The sequence below is a fragment of the Triturus cristatus genome, chromosome 10 (genome assembly GCF_964204655.1).
Source record: "Triturus cristatus chromosome 10, aTriCri1.1, whole genome shotgun sequence".
NCBI lineage: Eukaryota > Metazoa > Chordata > Amphibia > Caudata > Salamandridae > Triturus > Triturus cristatus.
The window spans coordinates 26,151,326-26,173,656 of record NC_140593.1 but is presented as its reverse complement, the minus strand read 5'-3'; the positions used below and the strand labels follow the sequence as shown (position 1 = coordinate 26,173,656).

Sequence of the window (22,331 nt, the reverse complement as noted above, 5' to 3'; positions counted from 1 at the left end):
CTTGTCTGGCTATCACTGGGTTCTGTTACCCAGAATCCCTTGCAAACCTCAAACTCTGTCAAAAATCCACAATTTCCTCACATTTCTGTTGTGCAAAGTCTTGGAATCTGTGTGAATCCACAACATTACACCCACCCTGCATTCTCAAAAGTCTTCAAAGAAAAATTGTATCTTACTTGTGTGGGTAGGCCTAGTGCCCGCAACAGGAAATGGCCCAAAACGCAACGTGGACACACCACAATTTCACTGTGAAAACTGACCCTTCTTTTGCAAAATGCCTAGCTGTAGATTTTGAACATTAGCACTGCTGGCACCTAGGGAAGCCTAGCAAACCTATACATTTTTTAAAACTAGTCACCCAGGGGAATACAGGATGGGGTTACCTGTCTGGCTCTCACCAAGGTCTCTTACCCAAAATTCTTTGCAAACCTCAAACTTTGTAAAATAAAAACATATTTCCCTCACATTGTGTTGAAACGTGGGTAAATCTAAGCAACTAGCAGATTCTAAATACACATTTATTTAATCCACTTTCCTTAAATATTCATTTAATCTCTGCATTCTTATGACAAAAAGTACTGTCAAGTTGCCTGCAATCATTATCAAAACCTAATATAAGCCTACATTACACAGATTCTATGTTTTGTTCCTGTAGTGTTTCGGTGAGGTTAATGCATGAGGACATGAATGATGGGATGTTTGTGTAGTTAGATTACTAATATTTATATGTGTACAAAGGTATTTATACAACAATGATAAGAAATATTATGTGTTTTTAAAATCTTGTTAATTATAATTGAAATATTTGTATGATAGTCACCCTGCACTCGTGTTATTGTGAGCCCTTGATATTATAAAAAATATAGTGGAAGTATGTCTTTTTAAAAACTATTTTGAGTTGCCTTTGATTCCTTCACATTCATCCAAGGTACCCTACCACATACAATAGAAAATGTCAGACTGGGTCACCACAGTAATGAGGAGGTAACATGGCCAGTCCTAGCCGGCTATAGACCATATCCGCAAATAGGAGTTCTCACAGCAGCAGAAATGTATAGACTTTATGCAGCTATAATTACACTATACAGACAACTAATACAATTTGTTATGCGAGCCGTATCATTAACCCCAGCAAGGGCTGTTCAATCTGCACAACCACAATTGGAGATGCCCACAATTAGTCCAATGACTGGTAATGCACTTATAGGTAATGTTCCCCTTAGACCAGAGCAAATTCCGTTGTGGATTGCACCAAAAAATCAGCTTGAAGCAGTGTTTCCCCATACAGGACCCCAAGATAAACATAGAATTCTCACAACGTGCCTTCCTTTGGAGATGGTTCCCCCGGTAGAAAACTGTGCCACGTGGGGCACAGTAATTGCTGCTATTTATACAAAATCAATAGCTGTTTTGCTAGCGGTGATTACACAGATTTCAAAATGGATACTGGGCAGCCCATGCCCTGGATCAGGGAATGAAACTTATTATCAATTATGCTACAGTCTCTTGAATTATTTCCAGTTTTATTAAAGCAGAAGCAGCAGCATTTGGCGGTATAGCAATGTCTCACCCAGATACCATTAGTGAATCAGGAGTGAGAACTGCCAAAAGTTATTATTGCTCAAGCCTATACATCTAGAGGTTGGGATAATTTGGGAGCCAGACCTAACAAACCACAAATTAAGTGTAATTCTGAAAAGGATATCTCCAAAACAGGCACCAGAGTCTTTAAAAGAATGCTTGGATAATAAGAAAAATAAAGACAAGATTACATTACAAGGTGGTTCTCCTCCACAGGAGTCTTCTGAGATGAGCTACAATTTGCATTACCATGAAACAATTAAACAGCATTAAAGGTATAAGGCCACTGATACACATCCTTCTCGTTCCTTTCAGGAGTCATCCAAAGAAATGCTCGGAGAGAGGACGTTGATCAGTGCGCAGATTGGAGGAGTATGTGAAACAGATGAAGGAGTCACAATGCTCTTCTGACTTCATAATAACAAAGGAAGAACAATTTCCACAGTAAAAACCTAAATTTGAAAAGAAGAAGGTGGCTGAGATAAAAGACATGCCATACATATTGAGGACTCTGCTTCAGAAGAGAGTGGGCTCTGACTCTACTAGACAGCACAGCAGAAGTCACAATAGTTTGCTAAAATCATCTAGATTGTCTGACGGCAGTAACAACTAGTGACTAAATTCAGGTACAGACACCGGACTAGAGACTAAGGGGCTCATTACGATGGCGGAAGGACCGCCACCGCCAGCCATGCGGAAGCAGTCCTTCCTCCATCAGACCGTGAATTTCCCCCCCACCAAATTACAATGGCGGGGGATCTAGACTGCGACCATGGCGGATGGAAAGACCGTCCACCACGGAACCACAGGCAATCGGAGCGAATGCCTGGCGGAGCGGTCTGCATGCATAAAATGGTGGCGGTGCCTAGCAGGCACATCCACCATATTATGATGCATACTGTGAGCCAGCCTTTCCATGACGGCGACACCGTCATGAAAAGGCTGGTGGAGATCCTGTTCTGCGGCCTGTTGCAGGCCCCCAATGGGGGGAGGTGTATGTGCATGGGTACCCCCCTACATTTGAGTACACTAAGTAGAAGGCACCATGTGGTGCCTGCCACATAGTGCACTGTAATGCACAACATGCATTTTCAACATTGCGGTGGGTGCTGCTGTCATTGGAGAGTGACACAGTGGACACTGAGCAGGAATAGGTTGTTGCATCTACTTTTCTCAGTGATTGCAATAGTAAGGCTAAGGCGATCCTGGTTTTAATGGAGCAACTGTGCCTAATCGACATATGGAGACATAAGTTCTCAGAAACCACTGGGTATATCCATTATTTGGCTGTACACAACATTTACACCCGCATTGAGTTTTGGTAAGTGTCCAAAACCTTAGCTTCCCGAGTAATTAAATGTGATCCTCTTCCGAGGACCTACTATGACCACTCACCAATAATTTTAGATTTAGCACTTCCTCCTTGAAAATTTGAGCTATTCGTCTGGTGCTTCCCACTCTATTCCTTATTAGACCCCGTTTTAAGGCAGAAGTTTATAATAACATAGGCACAGTCGACAAGTTTGCGACAGTTTGAGAGACATTTAAAGTCTCTATCAGGGGGTCACCATTGCAAAGCACGTATGGGTTCTCAGGTCTTTGCGAGGCAGACTCATGAAATTGGAAGTAGAAATTGCACAGTTAGAGAGGGAACATCAAGGTTACAGTGATCCCCAAACCCTGCATGACATCAAGACGAAGCTTAAGGAGAAATATGACATGGTGGACAGTGAAATTACACACATGGGTAATACTCAACGGCTAGGATGTATGGGGAAGGTGAAAGACCTGGAGCTACTCTGGCAGGGCTGATGTGGTCTAGGAGAGACGTCGGAACAATCACAGAAATACTAGACAAAACTGGAGAGTCCCTCTATGACAGTGAACAAATAGCGGACAGATTTTGCAGATCCTATGCCGCTTTGTACAATTCATGAATTACTGCCAACTATGAGGCTATACTTCATTACTTGGAGCACATACTCATGTCGTGTCTCACCCCAGAACAGAGAGAGCACCTTATGACCCTCCCGGAGCCTGCTGAGATCCTTGAGCTATTAAAGAACATGCGAGCTGCGGATGCCCCTGGTATGGATGGCCTCACTGTCTTTTTTTACAAGACATATCAGGAATTGCTCATACTCCACTTATTTACATTATACGAGGAGATGGGTGATGCTAACGGTATGCCATCTTCAATGCGGGAAGCATTGATTTTCACTCTTTTGAACCATGTAAGCAATTCAACCTATATTCCTCTTATAATCCCCTGTCACTTTTAAATGTTTACACTAAGATTTTTGCTAAAATCTTGGCAAATAGACTAGCTTCAGTGGTCCAATTTATAGTCATCCCCGAACAGGCTTCATGCCAGGTCATAGCATAAAGGTTAATCTTAGAACTAAGGGTGGGCGTAGTTCGCGAAGTAGCACTTCGCGAAGCTACGCAAAGTGAAGTTCGCACTACGCGAGCTACGCGTAGCACTTCGCGAACTGCGAAGTAACATGTTCGCACTGTGCAAGATGTTGTTTTCAATGATTGCACAGTGCGGACAAGCAACCGGCACTGTGCAATCATTGAAAATGGCATCTTGCACAGTGCGAGCTGTAGTTTTCTGCTGCTCGAGGAGATTTTTCCTCGAGCTACAGCTTTCTCAACGCGAACTGGTAGTTTCTCATCGCGAGCGGTCGCGAGCATACGCGACCCCTCGCAATGAGAAACCTGACCTTCTTGCGTTGGGAATCTCGCTGGGAGGTTTATTTTCCATGCTCGCGATCGCGAACAAGGAAAAAGTCTCGCCAGGATGTCATTTTGCTTGCTCGCGGTCGCCAACTTGACGTTGAGGACCGCGAGCAAGCAAAAAATGACCGCAGCACTACGCAACACTACGCTACGCGTGTTCGCACTGTGCTACGTGCAGTTCGCGTAGTGCGAAGTAGCGCGAACTTCGCAAACTACGCGAGCGTAGCGTAGTGCTTCGCCCAGGCCTACTTAGAACCCTATTCTTTTTAATACAACCCGTTGACCCTGAGGTGAAGGCAGCTACCATTTTTTTTAGATGCCAAAAAGACATTCGACTTCGTGGAATGGGCCTTTATGAGGACGGTCCTGCGCCGCATTGAAGTTAGGGAAATATTTCTGCAATTAGTGAATGTGCTAAATATGGCCCCTTTGGCTCAGGTTTGCATTGGTAATTTGGTTACAGACCTCTTATGATTACTATAGGCACGCAATAGGGCTGCCCATTATCACCTTTGCTATATGTGAATATTTCAGAGCTACTGGCCTGTGCTTTGAGAGAATATCATGGCCATAGGGGTCTGCATTTTCCTGGTTACCACCTCATCATATAAGATTATGCGGAAGACACTTTGTTGTATATTCACAAATCAGAGATGAATCTTTCTCCTGTTCTCAGAGAGGTGACTCATTTTGATGTCCTTTCTGGATTGTGCATTTTCTGGGAGAACTCGATATTATTTCCTCTCACTCCATCCACGAGTCCCTCGACATTTGAATTTCGCTGACTCAGTGCAGTACCTTGGCATCCAAATACATACGGACCCGGCGATAGTAATGAACGATAACTATGGCACAGCGATTCACAAACTAGAGACTGATGTTGATTGCTGGATCAGGCTGTCGGTATTTTTAATGGGGAGTATAGCCCTAATGACAGTAGTTATACTTCCTAGGTTCCTGTTTCTGTTTCACAAAATTGCAATGTTACTCGCGAGGTCATTAATTGCTACTCTATGCTCACTAATGATTAGATTGGCCTGGGTTGGTAAAAAACCCTGGGTTAAGTGGGACATTCGTACTTTGCCTATAAATATGGGGGGGGGTTGAATACACCAGACCTTGAGCTAGACTATAGGGCAGCTCAGAGTTTGCATGCACACTACTGGCTCTATGGCCCATATAACTTGCTGCATCTGTACATTGAGAGGGAAGCAGCTGCCCCCTTTCCCTCTCTCAGGCTCTTTTCTGTGACCCTTTGAGGTGTCACAGTGCACTTGGCTCAATTAATTCAACGATACATGCCTGGCACAATTTATTGTCCAAAGTACACCCCGTATGTGCGTTTTTAATTGGTATGGTATGCCCAGACGTGGGTCTCTTGTTCACTTTGCCACTGGATTGAAGCTAGCCTGGCTGATAAGGGCTGTTACCCCAAAACTGGACCATGGTTCTTGTTTCCGGTCCAGGGAAGACCTGGCTTAGCAGTTCAGGCTGGACTGTTCCCCTGAGGACAGGGTCAAGATTAATTTGAATATGGCTGGGTCTGAACTGTAGTGGCGAAGTGAGCTAAAGAACGATGATGCATTCAACCTAGATCTGTGACTGGTGATGAGTGTCTGAAACGTGTCAGAGATCCTTCAAACATTTCCTTGTGTTTACTTTCTTCGCCCTAAGTTGGCAGGGTATGCCCAGACGTGTGTCTCTTGCTCGCTTCGCAACTGGATTCAAGCTCGCCTGGCTTATAAGGGTTGTTACCCCAAAACTGAACCATGGTTCTTATTTCCAGTCCAGGGAAGACCTGGCTTGGCAGTTCTGGCTGGACTGTTCCCATGAAGCACAGCGTCAAGACTGATTTGCATATGGCTGGGTCCAAACTGGGGTGGCGAAGTGAGCTAAAGAATGATGATGGATTCAACCCCGATCTGTGACTGGCTGTCTGAAAATCTTCAGCACTCCATCCATCATCTCCTTGTGTTTGCTTTGTTTGCCTTAAATTGGCAGGCGATGCCCAGACATAGGTCCCTTGCTAACTTTGTCACTGGATTCAAGCTAGCCTGGCTGATGAGAGGTGTAACCCCGAAAGCGGTGCCAGGATTGTTGTTTCCGGTCCAGGTATTACCAGGTCTGGCTGTTTGGGCTGGGCTGCTCCCATGAGGCACACGGTCAAGACTGATTTGCATATGGCTGGGTACAAACTGGGGTGGCAAAGCGAGCTAAATAATGATGATGGATTCAATCCAGGTCTGTGACTGGGGGTGAGTGTCTGAAAAGTTTCAGCGCTCCATCCATCATCTCCTTGTGTTTGCTTTGTTCACCCACAGTTGAGCAAGGAAGCACAAAATTACCCAAAATACGAAGTCATGCACCACAGTCCACCATGCACCACACATTTTTTCCCATCATCCATTTGTACAGAAAGTGAGACATTACTTGTTTTTCCATTATCCATTATCAATGGATTTCCCATCATCCATCCACACTGGAGGTGGCATCACTGGTGTCTCATCCAAACCATTGATAAAAGAAGATACCAGGCAAGAGGAATTAATTTCCCATCATCCATCATCAAAGAAAGTGAAAATACTGCATTTACTATTAGAAATCTGCACAGGAAGTGACATCACTGGAGTTCCTATTATCCATCTGTACAGGAATTGATAACACTTTCTGCCTCCTCCCTTTTCAGTCGACTCTTCAAGGCATCTCAGGACTTTAGTTAAGAACCTCTCTACCTTTTAAACTTACATGATAACATATAATCATGTGCCTTAACCAGCACACCACACTCCCAATCTGCACAAGCACACCTAGATGAAGATAACCCAGACACTCACATGGCATATACTCATCACATTGACCCACCATTCTACACATCCAATAAATTCCACACACCCTCAAACTTCAGAACACATATTCCAACTCATGCTCATCAACGCTCACTCTGCAGTACTCTACACAACAGACATTGCAGACATCTGTCATAAGCATGATGCCCTATTCATCTCAGAAACATTTCTCACACCCACAGCTTCGCATATGCTTGTTGTCCATCTTCACACAGGTTACAGCATCTATTGTGTGGACTATACACAAAAGAATCTATAAATCCTGCTGGTCTTATTCCCTTGGCAAACAAGTAACACTCTACTCCATATAGCTGCTGACATGACATTTCTCACTCTCTGCAACTCATAGTGCCTTCCATTTCTTCTATAGACCTCACAGGCAGAACAAGGACTGCATTTACCAATTCTCACATCTCCTCACAACATGATCCATCTGACATGTCAGGCAACAATTTTGGGCGACTTTAACCTCCCAGACAACACAGTTGCTCCTTGTCCTAGCCTGAACCAGTGATACCACCTCTACCTGAGTTTTCCTGCTCACTGTTCTTCCTGCAAACAGAAGCCCTGCCCACCCCAGGACCTACTTAATGCAGACCACAATGCAACCGCTCAGCAGAAGTGTGCAGAGGGCATGCAGCTGGTATGGTAAAGGTGCTCCAAAGGTAAGTCCCTCTGTATTCGTTCTCACCTGAACCATGCCCAGCACCATGACATCTGGCCTTGACACCCCTGAAGATACACCATCACTGAACTATACATCCTCAACCCTGGACACCATAGCAAACAATGCCACTGTGCTGACCCACACTCCATGTTAGGATCTTTCACCTCCAACCACTGCCACATCACATGCCATAGCACACACACCAGCTCACTCACCAGCCCCACCCTGAGCACACCACAGACACCATCTGAACAAAAACACCATCTTGCATGAGCCTTTCTCAACACACACTCACCATGCAAACACACTACTGAACTTTGGGACCTCATCTTCACTCTTGTACCCAATGTCCTCTTCTGCACTGAGGCCTGACTCAACCCCACTTCTGCACTCAACATCAACACCACAATACCCAAAGGATGCAAGCTCACCCACCACCACATCAACAAGCCTGCTGGAGGGATCACAATCATACACAAGGAAATCATCAAATGCACCACAACAAATGACAATATCATCCCAGCAATGGAACACCTGAACTTCTGACTCCAAGCACACAGCAGAACTACCATCAGAGGCACCTCCACGTACCGTACTCCAGGACCACATCCAGCCTTCTGCAACTTCAGTGTTGACTTCATCTCCTCCCTTGCCATGGACTCTTACAGCTACATTTTCGTCGGAAACCTCAACTTCCATCTTGACGACCGCAATGACATTAACGCTACCAACCTCCGCAACAGCATAAATAAGATCAGACTCACCCAACTCATCCATGACCCCATGCACACAGCAGACCTCATGGTAGACCCCATCTCACTTGGACCGATTAATCCATCACCCACTTCAGCATCACCAGCTCACTGACCTTCGCCCCAGTCTACCTAACACCCCCACACTACAGCTGGAGCAAAGTCTTAAAGGACACATGGAGCAATGCCTTTAACGCCACCCACTCCATCTCCTCCAACAACCTAGACCAAAAAGTCAGAAACTTTAACAATCGATCACCAAGTGCTCCAACAGCATCTCTCCCATCAGCAACAACAACCACAGAAGATCCACCAAGCAGGCTATCTGGTACACTGAAACAACTTGAAAGGAGATGGCACACCAGAAAAGGCATGACTGGCAAGACCGCCTTCAAGACAGCCCTCAATCACTACCAAAGACATTTGAGAGAACCGAAGAGAAGGGCCAATGCCTCACACATCGAATCCTGACCTGCTACCAGCTCTCTCTTCTAAAGTAAGTCTAACCATGTCTTCCAGAATGTGACTTCAGAACTGCTGTTCAAGCCCACACACTCTCATATATTGATAGTGGTAATGCTCTACTCCATGACCTTCTAGACTCCACACTGACACCCACTAAGGGCATTCAATAAGATGCATCATGCCTTATCCATGGTCTTTAGAAATATGATAACATCACCTAATCATGATGAAACTCCACCTGTACCCTTTGGCTGCCCACCTACTCTTGAAAACCAGCTCCATCATTTACATAGCTATCACAAACAGCACCACACTTATCGTGCAGACAAGCTGTCATGGGGACATACACCACCATATATGACGCATGTTATTGTGATGTGCATCCCTAGACAGGAGCTGTATGATCTTGATGGCTGTGCTCTCCATAAACTCACATTTATAACCCATATGCGTCTGTGTCGAGTATCTTTGGGCTTTCCACTTGTGCTTCTGATTGTGTATGTGCTCTCACCTCATATAGTTTGTGTGTAGTTCTTATAGTGACAGCATTGCATTATGGGCTGGGCCTGATAAATATACAATCAGGAAATGAGTCACCCAGACTGGACGTGATGATTATACAATCAGGAAATGAGTCACTGAGAACATGTTATGGTATGAGCCTTGTGATTATACAACTAGAAAATGAGTCCCCCACTCATCAGCCATCCTAGTTGGACTGGGACTATAAAGGCACTCCCCGACTACACCAAGATGCTAGGCAATCAGTAATCTGTGCAGCCTCCGTTGCATCTTCAGAGCAGCTTCATGATAATGGCATATAGTTGATACTGAGTCACGATTCTGCAGAGGACATTAGCAAATCATTATGTTTCTCAAGTCTGCTGTGTACGTCGTCATCCTGTTTCACAAGTCTGCAGTGGATGTATGCATGTCATCCTTAGTAACGGACCTGTAGTGAACATCGGTGCATCTAAAACTGTACAGTAAGTCACACTGCCAGTCACACAACCCCAAGGGGGCATCTTTAATGCCTTACAATAGATTCTTGCTACAGCAGCTTTAGGCAAATGTAACAAGTCTGTATATATAGGACTGTAACTGCTAGCACATATCACACTACCCTCAGCATCTCATGTCCAGCTTCCTACAATGTCCAGGTCTGGCCAGTTCATTATTGTGGAACACGTGTGAGAGCTGGCCCACAGCACTTTTGGATTGGAGAAGAGCTCCACTCCTTCATGCGATTATTCAGTGACTTAACTGAGTGCAACAAACTGTCATCTTCCTGAGCAAAGATCCTCTGCTACCTGTTGATGTGGTTGCATGAACACATGATACAGATACTGGAATGAGTGGGGTGGGATACGCAGTGGAGTGCTTGCATTGGGTGTGAAGATGTGTGGGTAATTCTGTTTATGTTTACCTTTATATCATAGTGAACTCCACATCCTCATCGCTCACCTTTTATTACATCAATGACGATGCCTACTTGGTAACCACAGACAAAGGTGTCCATTGAACCAATGGATGTGATCTTGTTTCTTTATTATTTTGTCCCATTCCCCCATTCCCTTCATTGTGACACAGGCCATCAGAAATGCAGTCCACATAACAGTGAGGGGCGTGGTAGAATAATTACAAACATCGCTCCTGCTGGGTTCAGGATAGCTCAGGTTAGTGCATCTGACACAATCTCTGGTGGATCGTAGCACACCTGGGGCCATGACACCATTAGACTACAGATTAAGAAGTGTAAGGAAGAAAAAAAGACAACAGGTCTTTTCCATCTATGCACACAGGATAGAAACAACATCCCTTTTTCCAATTTGGGAAAGAGTTGATGAATCACCTCTTTAAAGAACCCTACATCACAATGCAATAACAGTCCACAAACCTGCCACCTCTACTATCAGTTATTGACTTCATGCTTGGTTATGACGTTGTACAGTGCTCCACTGTCTTTTGTATAGGTTTGCAATAAAGAAATACCACATACGTACATACATACATTCATTTTTACATACATATATGAGTGTTTATCAAAGGGAGTGTGTTGGATAAAAAATATGACCTGTATGACTGTTTTTGAGAAGCAGAACTAAGCTAGCTTGTCCAGAACTCTCCCATAGTGTACCATTATTGAACTTCAATCTGTGTGCTTTTCTTGGTGAAAGCAAAGTAATAGTTGCTGACAAGATTTATAAATCACTAACTCCTTAGTATGACTCACCAGTAGCAAAATAATATGTTGCTTGATATGTTTTACTTTAATCAGAGGTTGTTGTGAAAGAATTGCAACTACCATTTTTCAACTTCAATGTACTCTCTCTCTTTCTCCTGCTCTCTCTTTCTCTTTTGATTAAGCCATACTTTTTGATTTTGGTCTCACACTGGGGAGTTATATTCTAAATGGGGTACATGTTGGACATCTGCAGTGGCCATTCTTTAATCTGTTTCTGCTCTTCTCTGGGCTAGTCTATAAAGTTGCTATGGAGGCCATGTTGATCTGTTGATCTCAGTATGAAAAAATTCCCTCAGCCAGAACATTGACAACTTTGGCAGCCATTAGGTCCACTTGGGCTTAGTATGAGCAGGGACTGATGGCATGGTAGATACTGTAAGCACTTTTCTTTATGACACACTGCCCATGCAGGTTTGAAAGATCCCTTCATGGTGCTGGATAGAAGGAAACTCCTTTGAGTGTTATCACTGAACTTTACTTTTTGTGCAAAACTGAGTTTGTTTTATCCAACTGAAGGGCTAATTTCAAGACATGTTGAGGGTAAAAAATCAAGCAAGAAATTGAGTCAGTGAGTGGAAAGTGAATGAGTGATCAAATGATTGAGCATATAAGAGGGTGGGTGAGTCAGTGAGGTAGGCTGGAGGGTAATAATTGAGATGTCAGGTAAGTGAGTTACCAAGTTGATAAGTGTGTGATGTGGGGGTCATTTAGAGTTTGGAAAAGCTAATGAACAGCCATACATTTGGTGGTTGACCCATCTACCAAACTCGCTGATCTGCACCATTTCAAATTAATTAAGTTCTTAGATCCTTCTGGCTGAACTTCCTGAGATGGGATGAGTCACCTTCCTCATCACAATATATCCTATCAACAAAGACAAAGCTTTTGTTTGCTCTCTGGGAGCTGTTTTCAGATCTTATTAAAGGAAGGCATGGGCAAGCCATCTGCCAGTAGTGTAATGCTAATTAACCTACTAAAGATGTAGGCAGGTTAAAGGAAACTTTTTAAAAATCACTTTTCCTAAATATTTATTAAAAAACCTACTTCACCACTGAATTTGATTTTTTTTATTACATATTAAAAATAGCTGTTTAAGCAGCTCTGTAGCTTCCCCCAATTCAAACTTATTAGCATTATGCCTTTATTTTAGCTTCGGTATTTTCTTATAGGAAAGGTACAGCCCTAATAGTGAAAATAGGTTTTGGGGCTATTCAGTGTAGGAAGATGCAATTATTACATTCTTGCTTGTTGCACTTTTAAATACCAGATACTCTGCCTTCTGGGCTAAATGGCCTACTTAGAAGTGACATTTAATTTTCAAAAGTAATGTTTCCACCAGTCAAAACGGGTTATTTTGACAAATTCACCTACATATTTAAAGGGTGCAAATTAGTGTATGGAACAAACTGTGCTGCAGCCCGCAAGCAATATTTTACCTTTCCCGTGCCATTGGTATATTGGGGAGTTAAATTTGTCAATTAGAATTTAGACAATTTATCATGTTTTAAGAGCCATTGCACATACACTGGGGACTGGACATAACTGCCTTAGTGTGCAGTGTTAAAAATCAGCAGCATTAGTTTAAAAGAAATGGGAGAAACTAGGCAGAAAGGGCAATGTCTTGAATTATGTAAAAGCTTTAGAAGAGGGAGGGCAGGATTGCCAACCATGAGTGCCAGCCTGGTTTCAAATAAACCTAGGCGTAGTTCGCGAAGTAGAGCTACGCGTAGCTACGCAAAGTGCACTTTGCACTATGTGAGCTACGCATAGCACTTCGCGAACTGTGTAGTACCCTGTTCGCCCTGCGCAAGATACTGTTTTCAATTATTGCACAGTGCGGACAAACATCCAGCACTGTGCAATCATTGAAAACGGCAACTTGCACAGTGCGTGCTGTAGTTTTCTGCCGCTCAAGTAGATTTTTACTGGAGTGGCAGCTTTCTCAACACGGACTGGTAGTTTCTCATCACGAGCGGTCGCGAGCATACGCGACCACTCGTAATGAGAAACCTGACCTCCCCGCTTTGAGAATCTCGCCGGGAGGTTTAGTTTCCATGCTCGCGATCGCCAACTTGATGTTGCTGATCGCGAACGAGGAAAAAATCTCGCCGGGATGTCATTTTGCTTGCTCGCGGTCGCCAACTTGATGTTAAGGGCCGCGAGCAAGCAAAAAATTACTGCTAAGCTACGCTACGCTACAAATGTTTGCACTGTGCTACGTGCAATTTGCGTAGTGCGAAGTAGCGCAAACTTCGCAAACTACGCAAGCGTAGCGTAGTGCTTGCCCAGGCTTATTTTCAAATCACATGGCAGCACCAACACTGCTCCTTTACACATTGAGCCAATGCCCCATTAACATAAGTTGAAGATGACCTTTCCTTCTGATATTGTTAGACTTCTTAGCTGCCTTTGACATCCTGAAATGTTGCATGGAATTTAGCAGCAACATCCTTCCTTGGTTCTCCTCCTATCTTTCCACCCAGCACAGGGTTGTTCACATGGGTGCCTCCATTTCTTAAAAGATCCCAATCACACATGGTGTACCCAGTCTTCCATGCTGGCCAATGTTATCTTCAAATCTTATGTGGAACAGCTTGGCACTGATCTCACAGATAACATCAAAATTCCTAGTATGCTGATGAAATATAACTTGAAAGTCTCCTCTGCTTTAGACATCCGAAGTTTCAAATGCTGCACGCATTGTATAAGTTGATTTGATCCCACTGAAGGATTCATTTCTAGACATATTGTGGGTAACAAATCAAGTGAGCAAAGTGAGTCAGTGAGTAGAAAGTGAGTGAGTGATCAGATGATTGAGAATATGAGAGTGAGTGAATCAATGTGGAAGGGTAGAAGGTAGTAATATGTGTAGCCTGGTGAGTGAGCTACCAAGTTGATGAGTATGTTTGTGAACTAGGGGTGCCATTTAAAGTTTGGAGAAGCAAATGAATAGCCATAGGTTGCCAGTTCACCCATCTGTCAAATTCACTGTTTCGGTACCGTGTATAGGGGTGAGCAAACTTCTGAGTTTCTACTAGTGGAGCTTCAGCTGGCTCCTCTAGACTTTTCATATATGTGCTTCAACCCTTTATTAGGTTGAGTCTATAAGCATTAGATGTCCTTTCCTCTGGCATCCATGGAAAGCATGATGGTCCCTGGTAGGAAATCCATCAACTAACCCCAAAGTGCAGGAAGAATTCTCACTCTGTATCAGGGTCGTTGACTGTTTATTTTACTCAAACTCCCACTTTTGGGTTGTTTATCTAATATAGACTGCCATGTTGAGCAGGATCCGAAACTAGATAGCCCCTGTTTAATAATTCAATGAGCCTCCAAAGAAGCTGATGATGGGCTCCCTCTACTGTAGGCTTAGAGATACCAGCCAGGTAGGTGGGCAGGATTGACAAATCAGGCAGATGGTACTCCACCAGGGATGTGGAGGCAACATCTCAGCTAACCTCAAGCTCCCTTTAGCTCCCTTTAGCTGTCCTCTGCAGTGAATAGATGAGTGAGTTTGGCTATTCCTATATAATCTATAGCACATGTTTAAATGGGAATTCTACCTGCGACGTCACAGAAAGATGGGAGCTTAGGAAGCACTTCCAAAGCAGATTACTGCATTGTAGCTCATGTCATCATCACATCAACATTGTGTTCTCAGATGTCAACATGAAAGGATCCATGCTTCGGAAAAAGTTTTTTCTCCTGTGCCTATTTAAAAAGCTCATCGACCAAACCTCAGAACTGTATAAATCAAGTTCCTAGAGTGCCTGAACCTTCAGGACTAAGATCACAAGAAAGAAGCCTTGTAAGATGATCACTGGCAGAATAAAATATCTTTTTTACAAAATAATACATTTTATTATATTATCGACTAGAACAAAGGCCTGGGATACCTGCCAAGATCAGCATCTTACTCCTTCTTTAAACAAATCTACAGCTCACAACTTCACATTTCATCCAGCAATGTGTGTAGAAGCATATTAGGAGTCAAGAGCCTCAATCAATCAATCAATCGATCAATCAATCAGAGGGTCTTGTAGCGTGTGGCTTGTTACCCTGGGGGGTCTCCAGGCACTGGTGTTCTGTGAGTCTTGGTTTTTGTGTGGTGGCATTTGAAGAGCCAGCTCTTGAGCTTTTTCCTGAAGTCCTCCAAAGTTGAGGAGGCATGCAGGTGGAGTGGGAGGTTGTGCGGGCACTTTGTGGTGAGATAGGAGAAGGAGTAGCAACCACAGCATCTCTAACGGATGTGGGGTATGTGGGCCAAGGCGAGAGAGGAGGATCAGAGCTCTATGGTCGGTTTGTGGAATGTCTGGCTGTTATTGATGTATGAGGGTCTGGACTTGAGGAAGGATCTGTAGATGTGTGTGAGGAGTTGGAAGAGGCATCTTTTCTGGATGGGCATCCTGTGGAGGGCGCTGTGGTGGGGGTGATGCTGGTTTTTCTGGGGAGAGCAAGGACAAGTCTTGCTGCCAAGTTCTGGCCTGTCTGGAGGTGGTTTAGGAGCTGTTTGATGGTTCCAGCATAGAGTGCATTGCTTTAGCCGAGTCGGCTGGTGATGAGGGCCTTGATTACCGTCTTCCTGGTTGAGACAGGTAGACATCAGAGGGCATGAAAACTAGCGGAGGGGATGGTGTTGGGTGATGTGTTGCCTCAAGGTTAGCTGGGTGTCTAGGATGATTCCGAGGTTGGATGAGTGGTTGGAGGGGGTGGGTGTAGGGCTGAGTGTGGTGGACTGCCAAGTGTCACTCCACAGGATGGCTTGGTCCTGAAAATGACAACCTAAGTCTTGTCTGAGTTGAGCTTGCACCAATGCCCTTTTCCTGTTCCAAAGTAGACTCTAAATTACCAACATTATTAAAAAAATATAAAGAATATAAACAAAATTGTGGAATAGAATGTTATAGGCGTATTCTTAGCAACCAACATTGCATTGTGCTAAATGTAGGGGGCAGAACTGTACCAAATGTACAAAGATTGGTGCTGTTCCTCTCTTCCCATGTGGTACCACAATTTAGGATGCCTTGTGCCAATATACACGCTCTTGCACTAGTGAGGGTGTGTGCTTAATGTTAAGCATAGTGTTTATTGGAAGGAGACTCTTCCTGTAAAAAACACTGTGCTTTTGCCAAGTTGAACACTTTTTGAAGTTTCTATTTGTACAGTTCATCACACATGCAAAGTTGAAAGAGATCTGAGAAAATAAAAGTTTCCCTAACATTTTGGGTTAAAAGTAGTTTTGTTTATCTTTCTAAAAAAATTGTGATTCGCGTCAAAATCCATGGATTGGTGGGCTGCCTCATTCGAACAAAGAGGCGCAAAGTAGCTCAAAGCACTTGCATTCATTACTTTACGACTATTTTCAAACACAAATGCAGGTTTGTACTGTACAGTAATCCCAAATCAAGCCTTTGGACTTGTTTGCATCAAAGTCTTGATGAATAGCTGCAAACTGTCTTTAAATTATAAATCTATCTTTAATAGTTGGGACAGGGGCTCAGAAGTGACTTCATACTGACAAACAACACTGTACAAAATGCCTAATTTGGAAAATGTGTTTATATCTTCAGGAATGACATTAAATGTGCACTATGTGTGTCATATTATATTTGATTGACATATATATTTAGAATTAGAAAGTGACTCTTCTACCTGCCATGGTTGGAAGTCCTTCTCTAGACTTTCACTCTCTGAGGGATGTCCTGAGTGGGCTGTGGATGAGATCATGTTGTGTAAGGCATGAGCAGCTGCGTAGACCGCAGTGTAAACACTGTAAGTGATGTAGAAATTATAAGCATCATACATAAAGGGGTCCAAATCTCTCATTGTCTCGTTCCCTGTACAATGAGGGAAGTAGGATTCATAGGCAAAAGTCCTATCCAGTAAATCAGGAGAACAATGGAATGTTAGCACCCAAAGCCACACAAACATGGAATTGTCTGAGAAATTTAAAGGGTTCACACTGTACAAGAAATCTGTCAGTCCAGGAATCTGTCCCTTAAGAATGGAAAATTCCAGTGCACCACTGAAAATATTCATTCCAGAGTAATTTATAAAATCTTTCAGATGTGATGTGACTGCAGAAGTGATCCAAACTATAGTAGGCAGACCTTGCAAGTGCTCTATGAGGCCTGAATTTATGTAAGCCAATGAACAGTGAACTATCACCACATTGACAGAAGAAACACGGATTGTTTTAGAAATCTGATCCTGCTCAATGTCCCAGGACTTGCGGACCATTTGTAGGAAGGCCACACAGCCTCCACTCCTGGTGATCTCTCTCTCCAGCTCCTCACCAGCATTCCTTCCACTCTCATCATCTGAAATAAGGATCCCAACCCAGGTCCAGCCAAAGTGCTGGAGCAGCCGGGCGATAGCGAGTGCCTCGTGTATCTCATTGGGGACAGTGCGGTAAAAGGATGGGAAGCGATGTCTGTCACTGAAGATTGGATCCATGGCACCATAGCTGACCTGAGGAAGACATAATATTAGCTATTAGACATATTACACCAACCTCCATGAACACACATTACTGGCCGATGGTTCATGGCTTGTGAATCTGGATCTCATTGGGGACAGTGCGGTAAAAGGATGAGAACTGATTTCTGTCATTGAAGACTGGATCCATGGCACCATGGCTGACCTCACAAAGATATGGACATGAGCTATTGGACACTTTACAAAGCTATGGGTGTTTCAAGATGTTTTTCACAGAAGTGTTGCAGTTTGCGTAACTGTAACACATCCCTTCAGTTCCAAAGTGCTTTCTCATTCCAGGAAGTCTGCTACCTCTTCAGAGTGAAATGGATCAAATATGTTCATATCCTTTGCTTTAATCTATATGGACTCAACCTATGAGTTTCTACCCCCCCTACAGAGGCACTCCCACTAGATGGCATCTTGGTAGGAGTTCTAGTTTATTTTGCACACTGTACGTCCCATCCTATTTAATGGGAGATGGACTGTGGATGCCCTGCAGAAACTAATCTACATAATTTTTCCTTTTAACATTTTTGTTTGATTGTGATGTATGCTGTTTTTACTTGTTTTAATGATACAGCCTTAAAATTCCCTGCTAAGTGAATTGCTGGAATTCTTACGCTCTGAACAAAAAATCTGCACTTGGAAATTACGAGCCAGAACAAGTCCACTTTCATTTAGAAAACAATTGCTGTTTAGAATAACCAGTTGCTGATAGACTGTTGCGCTGTTGCTTGATCGCGCTTTTGCACATTTGACTGAAATGAGGCCTTTGCGACAGGGCATCCTATTTTACCACCCGCCAGAAGCACTCCCACTAGATACCATCTTGGAAGGTATAGTTTATTTTGTACACTGCATATCCCACCCTATGAATTGGGAGATTATCTGGAGACACATGTAAAGGGCACCCAGTGGGCATGCTATAAAGGCAAGTCTGTCCTCACGTATTGGCACATCAACCGCACACAGTGTCAGCCCCTATGCTAGTTTTCCCTCACAATACAGAGCTCTCCATGACCTTAGCACTCAGGTAAAGTGGAGAAGGTACACAAGAGCTTCTTGCCCTGAGGCCACCTTTTTCTCAGTGCCACGATCCAGGAGGGCAACCACCAATGAGATCATTTCCACAGAACCTTCAATATAGATAGCGCCAATATATATAAAGGGAAGGGAGTCTTCCATTGTGGACTCACTAAGTCTAAATCCATAAAGACACCATGGAAGTTAAATTCCTACTGAAGGACACAGGAACAGATATTCAAATTATTTTGGAAACATGGGCCTCATCGGACATAAATCCAGAATTTGGGAAGGCTTGCCCCAAGGGATTTTGGATACAAGTACCCAGAAAGGGAAGTTTATGAGGTGGGATAGTGGTGATCTTCAGGCATACTATAAAGGTAATTTATTTCCAGAGCTTTGTGGGTTTTCTTGATGATCTGCACATCTATTGATGAAAATCAGTCTAAATAATTCAATTCAACAGTATTTGTTTGAGGTGCTCATATGATGTTACTATACCCACCCACCAGGGTATATCTTTCCTAGGAACTCACACCTAGAACAATATTGAACCACAATTCACCAGAGCACACCCGATCATTATATCTCTAATCCAACACAGAAGTCAAAGGAGACTAGAGAAAAAGAAGAAAAAAACACCCCACACAAAACATTTCAGTTATACCAATGATCAAATGACCTTTCAATTGAGAGCCAGGCACAATCTTGAATTTGGTCTTTCCGTTCATTTTTATTTCCACTTTCAGAATACGCAGAACAACAGCAGCCGATGCACGTTTCGCCCCCTGAGCTTTATCAAGCCATGAAATCAAAAGTAGTCAGGTCCGATTCTTCTCGAACCTGCTTTGTATATATTGGCCTCCGTAATAAGTAAAAATGTTTTGTGTGGGAATTTTTTTCTTTTTCTCTATTCTCCTTTGACTTCTGTGTTGGATTAGAGATATAATGATCGGGTGTGCTCTGGTGTATTGTGATTCAATACTATAAAGGTAACACCACTCTCTCTGGCTCTCCTGCCAAACTGTGAATTAATGTCCCTTAATATTCAGCTGCCTGCCAATAAATATAACCTAGTGATATCACGCTAACCTGATTCTAATTTTGATCACATCTTAGTGAACTTTCTCAGCCCACTACTTATCAAACACTCCAATTTGTTCGTGCTTGAAAACTTTAACTTCAGAGTTCACAACAGGGATGACAAAAAAACAGCTGAATTACTTACCTTTATGGTATACATCAACGTCTACATGGCTTTGCTCGCCCCCATCGTTAGAACCTACGGACTCAACATTGTGTCAAATGCAGACAAAACCCAACTCATCCTTTCCCTATCCAACAAACCCAACACCGCCAGACACAACTTTCGAGAAGGCATGTAAGCCGTCGCCAAATGGATGAAAAACAGCTGCCTACAACTAAATACCAACAAAACGGAAGTACTCACCATGTGCCCAATTCCAGATGCCTGGAAAAACACCTGGTGGCCCCCTGCCCTTGGAAGCCCGCCCACCCCCATGGACCACACACGCAACCTGGGAATCATCCTGGATTCCGAACTCAAAATGGACCGCCAGATCAAGTCTGTCTCATCCTCCTGCTTCCACACCCTCCACCTCCTACGTAAGACCTTCAAATGGATCCCCCTCGAACACAGAAAAACCTCACCCGCAAGCTACAGAACATCCAAAACACCGCTGCAAGACTGGTCCTCAACCTACCTAGACACTGCCACATCTCCCAGGACCTGTGCCCACTCCACTGGCTCGCCATCAAAGCTAGAGTCACCTTCAAGATGCTAACCCACGCTCACAAGGCCCTCCACGACACCAGACCAACATACCTGAATACGCGACTCAAATTCCACACACCCCAAAGGACCCTACGATCAGCCCAGCTCTCCTACACTGTGGTCCCCCGCACCAAAAAGACCAGATCGGGAGGTCGCTCATTCTCCTTCCGTGCGGCCAGAGCCTGGAACGACCTTCCACTCCACTTCAGACAGATAACATCGCTCCCCATCTTTGCAAGAAACTTCAAAACCTGGCTCTTCGTCAGACCCCCTCCTTGATGGACTGGAACCTGTGAACCCCCCACACCCCCCAGCACCTTGACACCCTTACGGGTGAGTAGCCGCGCTTAACAAACACCTGATTTGATTAGATTTTATGGAAACAATAGTGCTTAATAAACACATACAGGGTCCTACACATAGGACTGGTCAAACTCTGCATTTGGTGTTTGCTAATACCAATATCATATCCAAAACAGAAGTAACACCATTAGTTTTGTTGTCATTCTGTTTAAATACTTGTTTGATCTGGCAGTCTTGGCATGGGTTCCCCTTGAGTGGTTTGCATTCTGACTTCCTGTTTTGCTGACTTCATTTTTGCTGGCTTTAGGATTCTGGGCACTTTACCACTGTTGACTAGTGCTAAATTGCTTGTGCTGTTTTCCTAAAACAAGGTAACGTTAGCTTATCCACAATTGACAAATTTAATCTACTTATAAGTCCCTTGTAAAGTGCACTACATTTGCCCTGAGTCTGAAAATTAAATGCTACTGGTGAGCCTGCAGCACCGATAGTACCAATCACTTCAGTAGTCCTTTAAGCATGTGTAAGGCCTGTTGTTCGAGAGCCGGGGAGTGCAGTTTAAACTGCCATGTTGACCTGGCAAGATAACCCACATTCCAGGCCTAAACCTTCTTTTTTGATTCATATAAGATATATACTTTTAAGTTTTATATGTCCTGGTAGTGAAAAACGATTACATTTTTTGGTAATTTCTAAAAGGCCTATCTTTTCCTTAGGTTACCATTGCGATTAGCGATTATCTCACTACATCTTATAAGTGTAGTTTCCAATTTGGACAAGATAGATAATTGTGTTTGGTGTCTTTGGACTGACAATTTAAAATCACAACTTATGGTAAAGTTGGAATTTAAATTGTAAGTCTGAAAGTGCTACTTTTAGAAGGTTGCCATTTTCATACTTTAACCATTCTGTGCCTCTGCCTGTCTCTAAATACATGTCTGGGTAGGTGACAACTGGGCTTTGTACATTCCGCCTAGACAATCACACACAAAGGGAGCTGAGGTGTGTCATTCACATTTGTTTGGCCCTTCACCAGATAGATGGGTCTTTCTGATCTAGAAGGGAGGGAGAAGCTGACACTTGCATCTGAATAGTCCACACACAAATAATGGCCAGCCCCACTATAGTGAGTCTGAAGCCAGAGCAAGAAGGGCAGGGACCTTGTGCACTTCAAATTCTTCTTTTCTTCTGTGCCTGTCCTCCTGCTTGCTGGCAGTTCTGTGCCTGCCCTGCTTCCTGCTGAATATTTATGCAAGTATCCATGTGCCATCTGCTTTGCGCCGGTCAGAACAGAAGAATTTGCCTTTAGCGCATCTCTGCTTCAAGAACTCTACACTGCTGAAAGCATAGCTTGACAACAAGGCATTACCTTCATGGCCAGGGGTATGGGTGGGCGGAATTTGCGAAAGCGACTTTCACAAATTATCGCGAA

At 43.7% G+C, this 22,331-nt stretch overlaps 1 protein-coding gene across 1 annotated transcript in view; it reads right to left on the bottom strand.

Moving 5' to 3' along the window:
• LOC146788748 (vomeronasal type-2 receptor 26-like) overlaps positions 1–22,331 on the bottom strand; it is a 638,670-nt gene that overhangs the window by 384,076 nt on the left and 232,263 nt on the right. Inside the window, exon 3 of the mRNA XM_085630960.1 lies at positions 16,951–17,790. Within this exon, the coding sequence (XP_085487086.1) occupies positions 16,951–17,790 (840 nt within the window). The remainder of the gene's footprint in view (positions 1–16,950; positions 17,791–22,331) is intronic.